This window comes from Condylura cristata, unplaced genomic scaffold (genome assembly GCF_000260355.1).
Source record: "Condylura cristata isolate star-nosed mole 26May11 unplaced genomic scaffold, ConCri1.0 scaffold00032, whole genome shotgun sequence".
In the NCBI taxonomy this organism is placed as follows: Eukaryota; Metazoa; Chordata; class Mammalia; order Eulipotyphla; family Talpidae; genus Condylura; species Condylura cristata.
This window is the reverse complement of record NW_004567133.1, coordinates 5,822,449-5,835,936: the sequence shown is the minus strand read 5'-3', so window position 1 is coordinate 5,835,936 and position 13,488 is coordinate 5,822,449. Positions and strand designations below refer to the sequence as shown.

The 13,488-nt window shown below is 50.0% G+C and overlaps 1 protein-coding gene across 1 annotated transcript in view; it reads right to left on the bottom strand.

Annotated features, from left to right (window-relative positions):
* Positions 1-1,197: 1,197 nt before the first annotated feature.
* Positions 1,198-13,488, bottom strand: part of XPO6 (exportin 6) — an 80,455-nt gene continuing 68,164 nt past the window's right edge. The window contains exons 13-20 of the mRNA XM_004691701.2: positions 13,317-13,476; positions 10,717-10,809; positions 9,205-9,349; positions 6,738-6,884; positions 5,456-5,645; positions 2,712-2,867; positions 1,604-1,718; positions 1,198-1,430 (exon numbers count right to left, since the gene is read on the bottom strand). Of these exons, the coding sequence (XP_004691758.1) occupies positions 1,220-1,430; positions 1,604-1,718; positions 2,712-2,867; positions 5,456-5,645; positions 6,738-6,884; positions 9,205-9,349; positions 10,717-10,809; positions 13,317-13,476 (1,217 nt within the window). The 3' untranslated portion in view covers positions 1,198-1,219. The remainder of the gene's footprint in view (positions 1,431-1,603; positions 1,719-2,711; positions 2,868-5,455; positions 5,646-6,737; positions 6,885-9,204; positions 9,350-10,716; positions 10,810-13,316; positions 13,477-13,488) is intronic.

Sequence of the window (13,488 nt, the reverse complement as noted above, 5' to 3'; positions counted from 1 at the left end):
GGGAGGGGCGCTGTGGGGACACACACAGCCTTCACCTCTGGGAGGGGCGCTGTGGGGACACACACAGCCTTCACGTTTCCCTTCCCACAGCTCGGGGAGCCCTCCCCGTGCAGGCCCACAGCAACAGAGGTCTAAGGGTCACCTGGTAACAGCGAGCAGTGTCAGCTCCCACCCTCACTCTGGCCCTTTAAGCCCCTCTTGGTCAAGCAGTTGAATCCAGAGGACGCACAAAGAGTCAGACCACGGCTGAGCTAGAATGCCTAGGCTGGTGTCTGACATTTTCCTGATAAAAGCTCTCAGGACAACAGAAGCAACTAAATGGAAAAACAATTAGGAATGTTCCTTTTCTGATCAGAATGCAGCTGACTGGACACCCAGGATAACGAATGCCTGAGCTAACCCGCTGACCTGATGCAACCTCTGAAGCTAAGGACAAATAAGCAGCCATCAAAGTGGCTCTGTGCAGAAGAGACCTTCACAGAGCACTCGGAACCGCAGATGGAAACATCAAGGGGCAGGGGGGGTGCGCGGGGATGCGGCAGGCCAGAACCGTTTTCTGCCCATAATCTCCAAGTCACTGGCCAGTATGACAGTTATCCCAAATAACTCTGGAATTCAACATCAGAAGGCCCAGATACTTAACTTAGCCTTGATGAAAATGAAACTTAAGACAGCAGGGCCCAAGCTGCCATGGCCGGAGTCCCTACAGGCCTGGGCACGTTCAGTGGCGCAAAGCCCTGGCCCCACTTCACCTTAGTGTGGTCTCAAAGGTCAGCGCCTGTTACGTGACTAACACATAAATACACACCACATCTACACTCACTCTGGACCTGGTCATGCTGAGGCTGTTTTCTAAGAAGGACAGAGAGCTGCCCTGTAACAATGAAAGCTTTTAACGGTTCTAAGAACTTGCCTGGTCTCCGTGAGCGCCTGAGTGTTCTTAACAGGGAAGTGCATTTGTCATGTTTGCTGCTGGAAACCATACATTGCTTAAACTTACACGTTTGCTGTGGGAGACTAACCTTGGTTACCAGCCGAGCTTGCGACAACCTGCTAGCTTACACGCTAGGCTAGTTCTAGTTATAGCTCCCCCAATACAAAAGACTACCAAGCTGAAGGCATTCCTTTTTTTTTTTGGGGGGGGGGTAGAATTTACAAGAAAAATAACAAATTAGCTTTAAAACACAGTGTACTCTCCTTGGTATGCCCCTCACCCGAGTCAGATGGGAGGTGCATGGGACCATCCACCCACACATACCTCAGCAATGATGGGGTACACCTGCTCCATGCACAGGGAGATGATGCTGGGGAGGAAGGGCTTGAACACCTGGCCAGGCTCCTGGACCACCACTTGCAAGATCTTCAGGAACTTCTCCACCACCCGGCAGCCCGTGCTGCCTTCATGGAGGATGCTCTCAGCCAACTGTTCCCTGCAGACAAGAAAAACCACACAGTAGCCAAGGAAATGTTTCTCTGGGCCCAGCGCAAACATCAGCACCCTGGAATGTGAAGACAGAGAGCCGAAGTCCTGGCTTTGCAACCGGTCCTACCAATTCCACTGGGAATCTGAAAACCCCGGGCCGGGCAGCGGGTCCCCGGTTACCTGGTAAACATATTGAGGAAAGTCTGTATGATCTGTTCAGTGAAAGGCACTCCCATCTGCACTCTAAGGCCTCGAAACAGAGTGAGGAAGAAGCTCAGCATCTCGTCAGTCACATCTAAACAAAGGACAGAGGAGAAGGTCAGAGCACACACACCGGGTGAGCCGAGTCCGTGGCTTGGTGGGCTTCCTTTGCAATCTGCACACTATCATCTCGTGCTAAGGCTTCCTGCTGGAAGAAATTCCCCCACACCATCAGAGCCAGTGACGGAAAGTGGAAACAGATTAAGGACACGCTGAGAAACAGCTCTGGTACAGTGAAGCTGTGCTCATGGCTGCCTACAGGGAGGGAAGGGCGTCGCGGAGCCTCCCTCGCTGCCAGCATCCGCCACATTCCCCTTCCCTGCAGTGAGCACTCTGTGCCCCACCCCCCACCCCCACCCACATGTAACTCCGCACTGGGTCAACACCTGAGTGCTTTAGCCATTTTCTCTCTATGATCAATAATCCTGCAGAGGTTTTGGGTCAGAGGTTAAACAACTGCAGTGGATAAAAAGGATGTACTCAGATTGCAAGGCCCTGGTCCATTCGATGGATCAACTACAGAAAATACTGGTTGCATTTAGGGCAGTTCCACTTCCAGATCTAAATCATCATCCCAGGCAGTACGTCTTGGCTCCGGCTACACACACTCTGCTTAAAAGAGGCAATCACGGGCTATTTGCTGACTGAGAAGCCCCTGGCATTTCTCTCCTAAGTGCTCTCCTGAGAGCCGGGCAAGTCACCCAGAGAGCTAGAGCAAGCCAGTGACCAGTGGGAACCATCTCGGCAAGCCCCCTGCTATGTAAGTGAGCAGCATATCAGAAAGTTCCGGTTCTGTTACTCCCCTCCACTTACATTCCTTGCGGGAGAAGGCAAAGGCTTAAAACAAACTAGGCAAGAGGCTCCAGAGTCACGGTGCCACAGGCACAGCTGAGCACCCACACAAAGGCCCCAGGGGCCTCAGTCCCAGGATCCCGAAGAAGCCCCACCTCCTCTGCCCGGGGCACCAGGCACCAGCTCAACAGGGCGTCTCAGCGCGGCCATCAGCGAGGCCCATGGCAGCACCTACCTGACTGATGGATGAACGCTGGAAACAGGGCCAGGGAGACCTGGACAGACTCCTGCAGCGACTGGTAGCAGATCTGGCGGGACTTGGTGGATTCCCCAGAAATATTCTCCACAATATCTTCTAAGACACTAAGCGTCTGGTGGATAATCACTTTGGCTGCAAACCAAAACGAAGTTGCGCGTCAGGACGCCAGTGGCAGTGAGGCAGAGCAGGGCGCGAGGGCACGCGGGAGGACGCGTGCGGGGGGCCGCAGGGACAGTCCCACAGGATCCTGCTCAAGGGCAGTCTTTCTGGGCTGCGTTACCAGTCTCTACCTTTTCCATTACCCCCTTTCCTGTCAGGACTCCAGCTTTTTTGCCGCCATTTTGCTTCTAGCCCCCAGAAGACAAGTCTACAGAGAAGATGCAACGTACACACAGGTCAAGGGCCCTGGACTTGATCAGGACTCAAGACGGTGAATACACTGCTTATCCTTGTTCGTCGAGTGTGAAGATGAAGGCAAGGACAGGTTTTCTTAGTCTAACTTAGCCCAAGGCCATCAGCACAGGCGACAGCGGACACATGCAGATCAGGCGGGGTCTCTACTGCCGGGCACGACCGCCAGCTACACAGCCCTGCGGCCATGCCCACGGCTGCTGTGGTCGGGACGGAGTGTCTGACTAGTCCAGGGCTGCAGCCTGATGCATGTGTGCATCCTAGTTGTTGTGACACTGCTTAATTTCACATGTCACAGACAACAGGCACTTGTACTGTGTGAGCACGCTTGATGTCTCCTCACACACCCAGGCAAAGAGTGGCGGTAGCCAGGACAGAGGCCAGAGTCCAGAGGACAAGCAAGGGCCCCGACCAGGTGTGCTGGGCTGGCAACGAGGCACCAGATCGAGGAACATCACCTGGGGCGGAGTCCTCCTTGGGGTGGGGGTAGGGGGCCATCAATGATGCTCCAAGGATCAAAGACAGGGTTCAGGGTAATTCTAGCAAAGTGCCTGGCACATCAGAAGGTCCAGGACAGGGAAGTGCCATTCCCAGCACCTCTGGGTTGTTTTCCCCTTCAGGTGGCGGCAACCAGCAAGGGGGAGACTGCCAGGTGATCACCCCGAGCACCATCAACAACGGAGAGACACAGGAACGCCGAAACAGGTGTGCCCTGGCTGTTCTTCACATGCTTGCCCAGGAGCGCCAGAGCAGTCAGCGCGTCATTGCGGACAGTCCACAAGAAATGGGCCTGGACTCGGCAAAAACCTCAATGCCATGAAACGGAAAAACAGGGATGCTTTTCCATAATGAAACAGCAGTAAAGTGAGGTGCAGCCAGATACAACACATACCCTGGGTTCTTAAAAAGCAAAAAAAGGACAATTTGGTAACCGCTGGGAAAATTCCCACACAGTGTGGTAAGTGGCACTATAAAGGCACGTAGCCGATGGTGCCAGTGGTAGCTGGTTACATAAGAGACTGTCTGGTTCTCAGGGATAAAGCGTCCAGGCCAGCAGCTTACTGAAAAGGAAGGGTGTGCTTGGGGGGGGGGGGCAGGGGGGCAGCGCCGTGACAAGACGTTAGAGCGGCAGATCCTGGCCCGAGATAAACTAGTACCGTCCTTTTCTTCTTCTTTCAACTATTCTGACTGACTTTATTTCAAGGTAAAAAGTTAGACTAAGAAAACCTGTCCTTGCCTTCATCTTCACACTCGACGAATAAGGATAAGCTAAACGGCACAGAGCCAGGGAAGATTAAATAAAGCAACAAAGTTCTCAGCCCGTGTCTGGCACTTGGAAACCGACAGAGACCCCGCGGGAGCCGGGCGCCCCCCCAGCACACACGGCACCAGCCTTGAAGGTGCGCCGTGGCCGCCTACCCAGAGCCAAGGAGAGAGACGGGGCACCAGCGGGCAGGAGCTGCAGGAAGCACCTCAGCCCACACCCCTCCCCAGCATGACGTGCAGCGTGCGGCCTTCACCGCCGGGTCGAGTGACCGGAACAAAGACGCATCCCGAATCCCTGACCCAGGCTGGACATGGAACAAGGCACGAGAAATACTTTTCTGCAGGAAACCGTAAAACTTGGGGACTGCCTATGAACACATGACCTAACTTACACTCACTAATACAATTACATGAACAACATATGAAGAAAAGACTTAAACTTCACAGAACGTAATTCCCTAACAGCCATATATAACCCCTGGGGAAGCGACTCAAGTCTTCTGTTTCTTTGAGGAATAAACCAGGATAATTAAAAGGACCGGACTCTAAAAGCTGATGTGAGAACGGAATGACTGACTGGCATTAAATGCTGAGGACAAGTATCAGACTTGGGAGGCGGGGGCTGGCACAGCTGGTGACCCCTGAGTGGACACGAGAGCACCCGCCCGTGAGCCCTCACAGAAGGGCAGCGGGTAACCATGTAACATATGTCTAAAACCAGGACAAGGAAAGCAAGACAGTTAAAATGGTTACTTCCTAAAGTACTAAAACTGGCGAGATTTAAGTTTCTTTCTCCTTAATATTACTTTTTTTACAATGAGCATATATGTTAAATGTTTTTTATTTTAACTTTTAAAGCATGTGGAGCATTTACTACTTTTTCTGCTATGTCACGTCTTTCTGCGGGCACTCGTCCTCGAGGCAGCACACGTCTTACGAACAGAAGAACTCACGTTATGAGATGGAGGTGCCATTTCAGCCACCATAAAGGAAGGACAGCACCAGCCCCCCGCTGGGGCTGCAGCTCCTGGGGGGTCACTTACTGTCACTGAGCGGCATCTTCCTCTGGGGGGCGACTTCACTGGGTTTCAGGTTGCGATAGTCGCGGGAGAGTGCGGAGATGAGGCTGGCGTGGTTGATGGAGCGCACAGGCCACTGCTGCTCATTCTCTGGGAGGTTTGGCCACGGGAGCAGCAGGATGTTGGAGAGGGCTCGGCACACCAGCACCTGAGCCTGCAAGAGAAAAGACCCTGAGGCCCCCAGCAGTGACCGCAGAGCAACAGGCGACAGGGAGACCACGCCTGATGCGCCTCATGTCCCACTGCATGTGCTCAGCTCAGATCCCCAGTTTCCCCCTCGTAACCCTGCCTGGGGCTTTGGACCCACCAGCTCTAGGGGGGCAGTGAGGAAGGATGAAATGAAGCGCCAGTGCCAAGTCTCGGCCTGGCACACCGATGGCTCCTGGCACAGGTCCTTCCCCTTGAAGAATGGCAGGAGAACCCACCTTAAGACACTGAAGCTAGCAAACCCCTGCAATGCTGGCTCCTGCCACCCAGAGGAGTTACTCAGAACAGGGGTGGTTAAGAGAATCTTACGATCAACACACCCTTGGCATCACACCCACAGCAACAGGCCCAAGTCCCAGGTCCTCTGACCCCCCCTCTCATCCAACCCTTTTTAAAAGTTTTACACTTCCGGGGCTCTCCCTGGCAGGGCAACAGCTTAAAGCACCACATTATGAAGCTCTCCGCAGCCACTGCAGCACGAGTTCCACCCCCAGCCAGGGAGCTGACCCACATGGCGTGGCAGAGCTCTCCTGACCTGCCCGCTGCTCCCTCAGCAGTGTGCTTTCTCAACTGCTTGTTCTGCTCCCTACTCTGTCTCTGGTGAAGCCTCTCACCCACCACACCTCTGGCCTATACCCCAGTTCTGTATGCATAAATAAATCAATCTTTAAAAAAAAAAAAGTTTTACACTTCCACCCTGAACCCCCCACAGCCTATTTTTAAGCTACATTAAGAGAATATATTGTACCTGTCTGGAGTTTCTCAACAAACCTAACAACAACAAAAAATAGACTGAGATGGACCAAAAAGAAGGCAGAAGATTCTCAACAGCAGCCAGATTATCAGCACCACCTCTGTCCATGTGGGCAGGGGCTCTCCGATGACACGGCACACTGACCGACAGCACTGGCAAAGGCCGAACGAGCGTGCCACATGTAAGAAGCAGGTCAGGGCTGACACAGTCCGTAAGCTCTGAGTGCATAAAGGGGGGCAGACGCTCCTTCCTCGGCTTCCCCAAAGCTGTGGCCCTTGAACTCACCTTATCAACAAGTCGCTGGGCAGAGGCATCCGTGATTCTGCTGAACACCTTCTGCACTGCAGGGATGCTGATCAGAAAGACGGGCCGCACGGTAGTAGCCAGTGAGACCAGCAGGTGGCATGCAGAGAGCAGCAACTTGTCTTGGACCTGGAGCGGGAAGGACACATGGGTTCGCAAGAGCATTGATGAGGTGGCCACAAGCTGCATGAGGTTCTTGCCTGCCAAACTCTACCGCCTGCTCCCAAGACTCCCAGCCACCAGGCATCCTCCTCTGACATGTCCATGCGCCACCCTCAAGCCAGGGTCACCATTCCAGTTCCTTCCGTTCAGTCACTTATATCCTGCAACTCAGTCACTTCTCAGTTCAAGAATCTATGGTGGCTCCCTACCCATTCTCAAAGCACATGGTAAATTTGTTGGCACACAACTCACACAACTGGGACTGCTCATCACACTCCTCCTGGTGCAACCAAGCCAAGCTCTCTCTTTGCCCATGCCTGCCTCACTCCAGCAGCCAAGCCAGTCACAACTGCCGCCTGCACCTCAACATGCCTGTGTAAAACCAGGTTCACCTTATACAATGTGGGTGGCAATGTAAATTAGTGCAGCTGTTATGGAAAACAGTAGGAAGATACCACAAAAAACTAAAAATAGAGGACCCACCCTAAAGGCTTAACATGTTAAAGAATAGCACTAAGAAGCTAGCTGCAGCCACTGCAGCACAAGTTTGCTACCAGGGAGCTGACCCACATGACACAGCAGACCTCTCCTGCTGCTCCCCTCAGTAGTGTACCTTGTCAACTGCTTTTTCTGCTCCCCACTCTGTCTCTGGTGAAGCCTCTCACCACCTCTGTACCTATGGCCTATACCCCAGTTCTATATGCATAAACAAATAATCTTTTTTAAAAATTAAAAACAAATTCCATATGAGCCAATTATCCACTTCTAGGCATTTACTAAAGAATATAAAAGCACTAATTTGAGAGATATTCACAACACTCAAGAGCTGCAAACCACCAGAGTACCCATCAATAGCTGACTGGATAAAGACGTGCTCTGTATGAACAGGGGAATACTAGGCAGCTATACACAGATGGAACCCTGCCATCTGCATCTTCATGGATGGGTGGAGAGGGCACAACGCTAGTGAAGCAGGTCAGAGAAAGGCAAACACCACACGATTTCACTCGTGTTAAAAATAATAATAATAAACCAAATAGGACCAAAATAAAAGCGTGGACTCTGCCAAACTAGTGGGAGGGAGGGCTTAAGTCAGGTAGAAGCAGAGGTGGAGTCAGACTTAGCAGTAACGTAATGTTCCGTATCTGTATGTACATCTACTGATACCGATTTATGGTACACACGTGAAACCTATGGAAGGTTATAATTCAACATTACTTTAACTGAAAAGCAAAAGTGGACCCAAGTACTGCTCTGTGCCTTTTAGATGGGCCCCACCACTGCTAAAGTGGTGAAACAGCACACCAGAGTCAGGGCACAGGAAGTAATTTAGGAAAGACGTATGGTTATAATCTCCTAGAACCATAAGATACCCCAACTTGTAGTTCTACAATCCCACTTATCCGAAGAAAACTACCAAAAGGATAAAGTTACTGCCACAAGTAAAACACATCAGAATTTTATGTAATGATTTTTCTCCAAATGGAGGCAATTTAAAAAATCCAGCAACAGCTAGGCAAACTATGAAATAACCCTCCATGGCGGATAACTCACAAATCACAGTTATAAACACAGCAAAACTTCACAGCAAATAGGACACCGTCAGGAGTAGTGCCGGATTCTGTGGAGGCCTAACACCGAAAAATAGGGAGAGCAGGCGTCATACAGTCTCAGGGCACAAACTGATGGCCTTGGAGGACAACTTAAGAGCCCAGCAGCTTTCCCGTGATGAGACCTTTAACCCAGCAATTCTGTTTCCAGGAACTCATCCTAGAAGGATGTACAGATAAAGATTTCCATCAAGAGGAAAATCAAAATACATCCCCTCTACAAAAGAGCACCCGGCAATCTGAAAAAGAAAGTTGCTGTTCGCATTCGACGTCTCCCAGGCGTGCTGTGCAGCAAAAGCAGCCGTCTCTCCAGCCACGACAGGCCTATGCGGTGTAGTCGAAACAGAAAGCCTGAAGGTCATACAAGCTGCTGATAATGCTTACCTTGCAAAGTTAATTGTTTTTGGAGGAAGAAATTATAGTTTTTTAGTCTAAATTTGCACAATATTTTACTTTTTCACAATGAGCATGTAGTCATGTGGGTCTTAGAGAACTAAAAAAAATGAAGCTACGCTTGGACTAAGTAGACTAGCTCTGAAAGGGAGCAGGAAATGACACAAGCTCTGTCACAGTCACCGAGAAGCATGGGTCTAACGCGACGCGGGTCTGGATGTGGTAACAAATGGACAGGAAGACAGAGTGTAAGACCACAGGCATATCCCTCACGGCTTCGAGACCTTGGTGCTGATGAGCGGTGCGACGGCCTCCATGGTGGTGGAGATGAGCGAGACGAACTGCTCGCTGTTCTGCCGATGAGCCTCGCTGCAGCACTGCGCCAGCCAGTGAGAGTGGGCCTGCAGCGCGGCCAGGGCCTGCGCGTGCCTGCGGGGGGAAGACACGGGTTGAGGCTCTCAGACTACGTCTGCGGTGCGCTCGTGTCACAGCCAGGGCTCCGTTCCCGGACGCACGCCGCACTGTGCAGTCACCACGGCCGCGTGGCCTAGAGGGCCGCACGCCACCGCGCCGCCACTGCCTGGTCACTAAGGCAGTGGTCGGTTACTAAGTGCCGCGTGTAGGGGAAAACAGACGCTGGGAAGCGAACCAGGCAGCTATTTTGTATTTTATATTTAGGATCCAATCGTTTCATCCTTTAAGTTCTGAATACCAAAAGTAAGAAGGAAGACTGCCGGTAGAATTTAAGAGCTTCTGTCAATCTGCCAAATGTACAGACCTCCTGAAGGCTGAAAGAAGAGGCTCTCAAACTTCTGAAATTACGTGCAATGTGCTGTGTTTCCTGGCAAGTTACCAACTTTCTCAGAAGTTTCATAACTTTCTCTAAAATTCTCAGGAAGATATAGTTATATATACATCACAGTAAATAGCATGTCTGTCATTTATCTAATTTATAGATAGAATAGTCTAGAACAGGGGACAGTACACTTTCTTCTATAAAAACCAGCCTGTAAATATTTTAGGTTTTGTAGCCCACAGCTATTCAGCTCTGCCATGACGGCACAGAAGCACAGGCAGTAGGTATATGAATGGGCATGCCTGCCTTTCAACAAAAATTTACTACAAAAGCTAAGAGAAAGCCAGTCTGGCACAGGCCTTCATTTGGCAGCCCCGGCTCTAGCCCAGAGCAGCCCTTCTGGCCAGTGTGAGATCTGGGGTACGGCCCATCTCCAGCCCGCACTCCTCTCACCTTCGCATGCACCACTGATAGTGCCTCAACTGCCAATCAGGGGGGGCCCCCTGCATGTCCTGCTTCAAAATCACCCAAGTTTCTTATTTAATATGCAAATAAACTGAGCCTTATGCTATCTGGCTATGATCAGAGTCTCTTGAGAAAATGTGTTCAAGCTATCCTTCCAGACCCCACAGTTTCAAGTCACTGGTCTACAGGTCACAATTCACAGCCGTCAAAGTTGTGACACGACACAGCCTCATCCCCACCGCAAGCTGCGCGCCCCTCCCTGTGGGACTGGGCAGCTCCTCTGCGGCCGGCCCGCTGCTTCCCTCCTGAAATGACAACTCTCAGCTTCTCTGCCAAGCGTTCCTGGCCTGGCAAACGGCAGTGACTCCAACCACCCCTGCCTCCGGACATGCAGCTCGTCTTCCTGTCTGGGCTTGGAGTTAGAGGAGCTCTTCTCCTCCTCACGGAAGCCACAACAATCCCCTTTGTTTATGAAGTTGTCGACACGCGGCCAGGATCGTCACCGAGCGCTTGGGCAGCGCAGCCCTGTACTCACACATCTATGAGGTCAGGCTTCAGCACTGAGGGCACCGCCGTCTCGATGTTGTACAGCTTTATCTGAGACCCGTACAGAGTGACTTTGACCAACCTGTCGGCAAGAAACAGGTAAGAAAAAGCACTGAGGTCAGGGACCACGAGAGACAAAATGGACAAAGTGCCGGAAGGACAGACTTTTTCATACCAAAATGAATCAAGACCAGACCTTCCATTTTATCTCAACTATTTTGAGATATCTGTTAAGATTTATACACAGATACCAATAAAAGCATCATTTACAATATCAAAAAATTGAAGAATATATAAATTTCCAGTATAGAGAATAAAACACAGTATTGAAATACCGAGCATGGTAACATGTACACGTAACAATGAAACATGAAATACTTGAAACTCAAAGGGTTGTAACAAATATATATACAGAATACAACCAAATTTCATGTTCGAGGTTTTCTATTTTCACTATGATCAGAAGAATGGAAGAATTTTCACCAAAATATGATTACTGGTTCCCACATGTTTTGAGGTAGGACAAGGTAGGTGAATTACTATGGATGATGCTTTTCCTCTGTATTTCTAAACTGTCTACAGTGAATGAATCTATACTTTTACAAATGAGCACTGAAAAAATTAAGCAGAGTTGGTGCTACTAGTTTTTAAAATCATTTTAAAGTAGATGTTTCGATAAGACATTAAGATCCAGAACACAGAAAGAACTCCTAAAACTCAACAGCAAAAATAGCCTGATTAAAAAATGAGCAAAGGACATTTTTTTCAAAGAAGATCTACCAACAGACAATAAGCACATGAAAAACTGCCCAACATAACACATCCCTAGGGAAATGCAAAGCAGAACTCCAATAAGATACCATCTCATTCCCATTAGGATGGCTACGGTAAATAAAGAAACCCAGACACTGGCAGAGCTGGAGAAGATGTGCAAGAACTGGAACTCCGCGCACCACTGACGGCCACGGACAGCGGCACGGCGGCTCCGGAAAGCAGAGCCGTGACTGAATCACGCATGCTCCAGCGACTCCACTCCGAGCAGGCACCCAAAGGGGCGGGGGCTGAGTTTCAAAGAATTAATGTGCACACCCATGTTCATAGCAGCATCTTTCACAATAGGTAAAACATGGTGTCAAAGGACAGATCAAGAAAAGATTTTACTTACATACATATAAGCGTGCATACATTTTAAGGCTGAATGAAGTACTATTCAGCCTTAAAAAAACAAGTGCTACAATGAGTTCCAACATGAATGAGCCTTGAGGAAATTGTGCTAAGAGAAAGGAACCTGTCAAATACCACACGAATCCACAGACACCAGGTACTGACAGCAACAGTTAATTTTGGTTGCCAGGGGCTTTGGGGAGGGGGGAAATAGAAAGTTATTTAATGGGCAACTTCAGTTTTACAAGATAAAAACATTTTGGAAATGGGGGTTAGTGATGGCTGCCCAACATTATGAATACATTTAATAGCACTGAAATGTACACTTAAAAATCCTTATGATGGCAAAGTTTAAGTATTTTAACACAATTTAAAAAAAAATAAGGGAGAAAAAGACCACAGGGGAGAAATGAAAATGTTCAAGATAAAATGTTAGAAAGAGAGGGGGAGGAATTCAAGAACAGCAACCATTTCTAGAATAAATGCAGGTATTTTAAACTGCAAGTACAGTTCTCTTAGAAGCATGTTACTGAGCCCACTGATTATCCAAGGGCTCACTGCACACAAACCTCAGATACAACAGCCAACAGCCAGCTCCACTAGGAAGCGGAAAGTGCCTCTTTCACTAGATACATGTTCCTTTCTGAATGACGCGGTAGAAACTGAAGACCCGGCTAATCTCTCTGTGGTTAGAGAGAAATCTGTCATACAAGTTAACTGGGCTTGGCTCCGTCCTCTCGTCCCCCACAGCATGTCACCGCCAAAGCTCGGCCACTGAGCTAGTGAACACAGCAGTGTCTTGGCTACGGGCTGCACCATGGCCTTATGCTGTGACCTGATCAACTCGCTGGTGCCTTGAAATAACCTGAACCTCTTACCACTTACATGTATGTGTATGACTTTAAAGTATGCGGAGAGGGCGGGACTGGATAACAGGAAATAGTCTTCAACAAATGAACCCAAGGAGAGATCTTGAGGGAGGAAGTCACTGCCCAGCTGAAACTCCCCATGGTCCTACTAGGACTGGACACAGGGAGCCCCACCTCGGGCAGCTGGCTGCCCACATGGAGTGTGTACACTGTGCTGCACTAATGGGCACTCTTAATGAATCCTAACACTCTGCCCTCACCTGGTTTCTTCTGAAGCTAGAACTTTTTTATCTACTCACAAGATCTTCAGGGAAATGAGGGTCTGTATTTATCGCGTGTTTGCTACATACTAAGCACTGTATTAAGTGTCTTGTCTCATTTCATTCTCACAACAAACCTACAAGATTCTATGTCTAGGCTGGACCTGGAGACCAGAGGCTGCCCTCATTCACGGCAGGGCTTCGCCGTGCCTGGCCCCATAGCAGCAGCTGTCTGGCAACATGCTGCCCCTCACACGAGAGGCTTGAAGACGGACGGCTCATGAGCACTGGCCTACCTCTCCACAACCGTGAGGGCATCGTTGAAGCGCGCAGCAAACACGTCTCCAATGAAGTACTCCGCCAAGCGGCCCACAGCCTGCAGGAGGGAGCTCAAGTCTCTCAGGGAACAATGCAACCGCCGGCAGTCGTTCTCCGCTGTGATGTTCAATCTGTGTCCTGGAACATAAC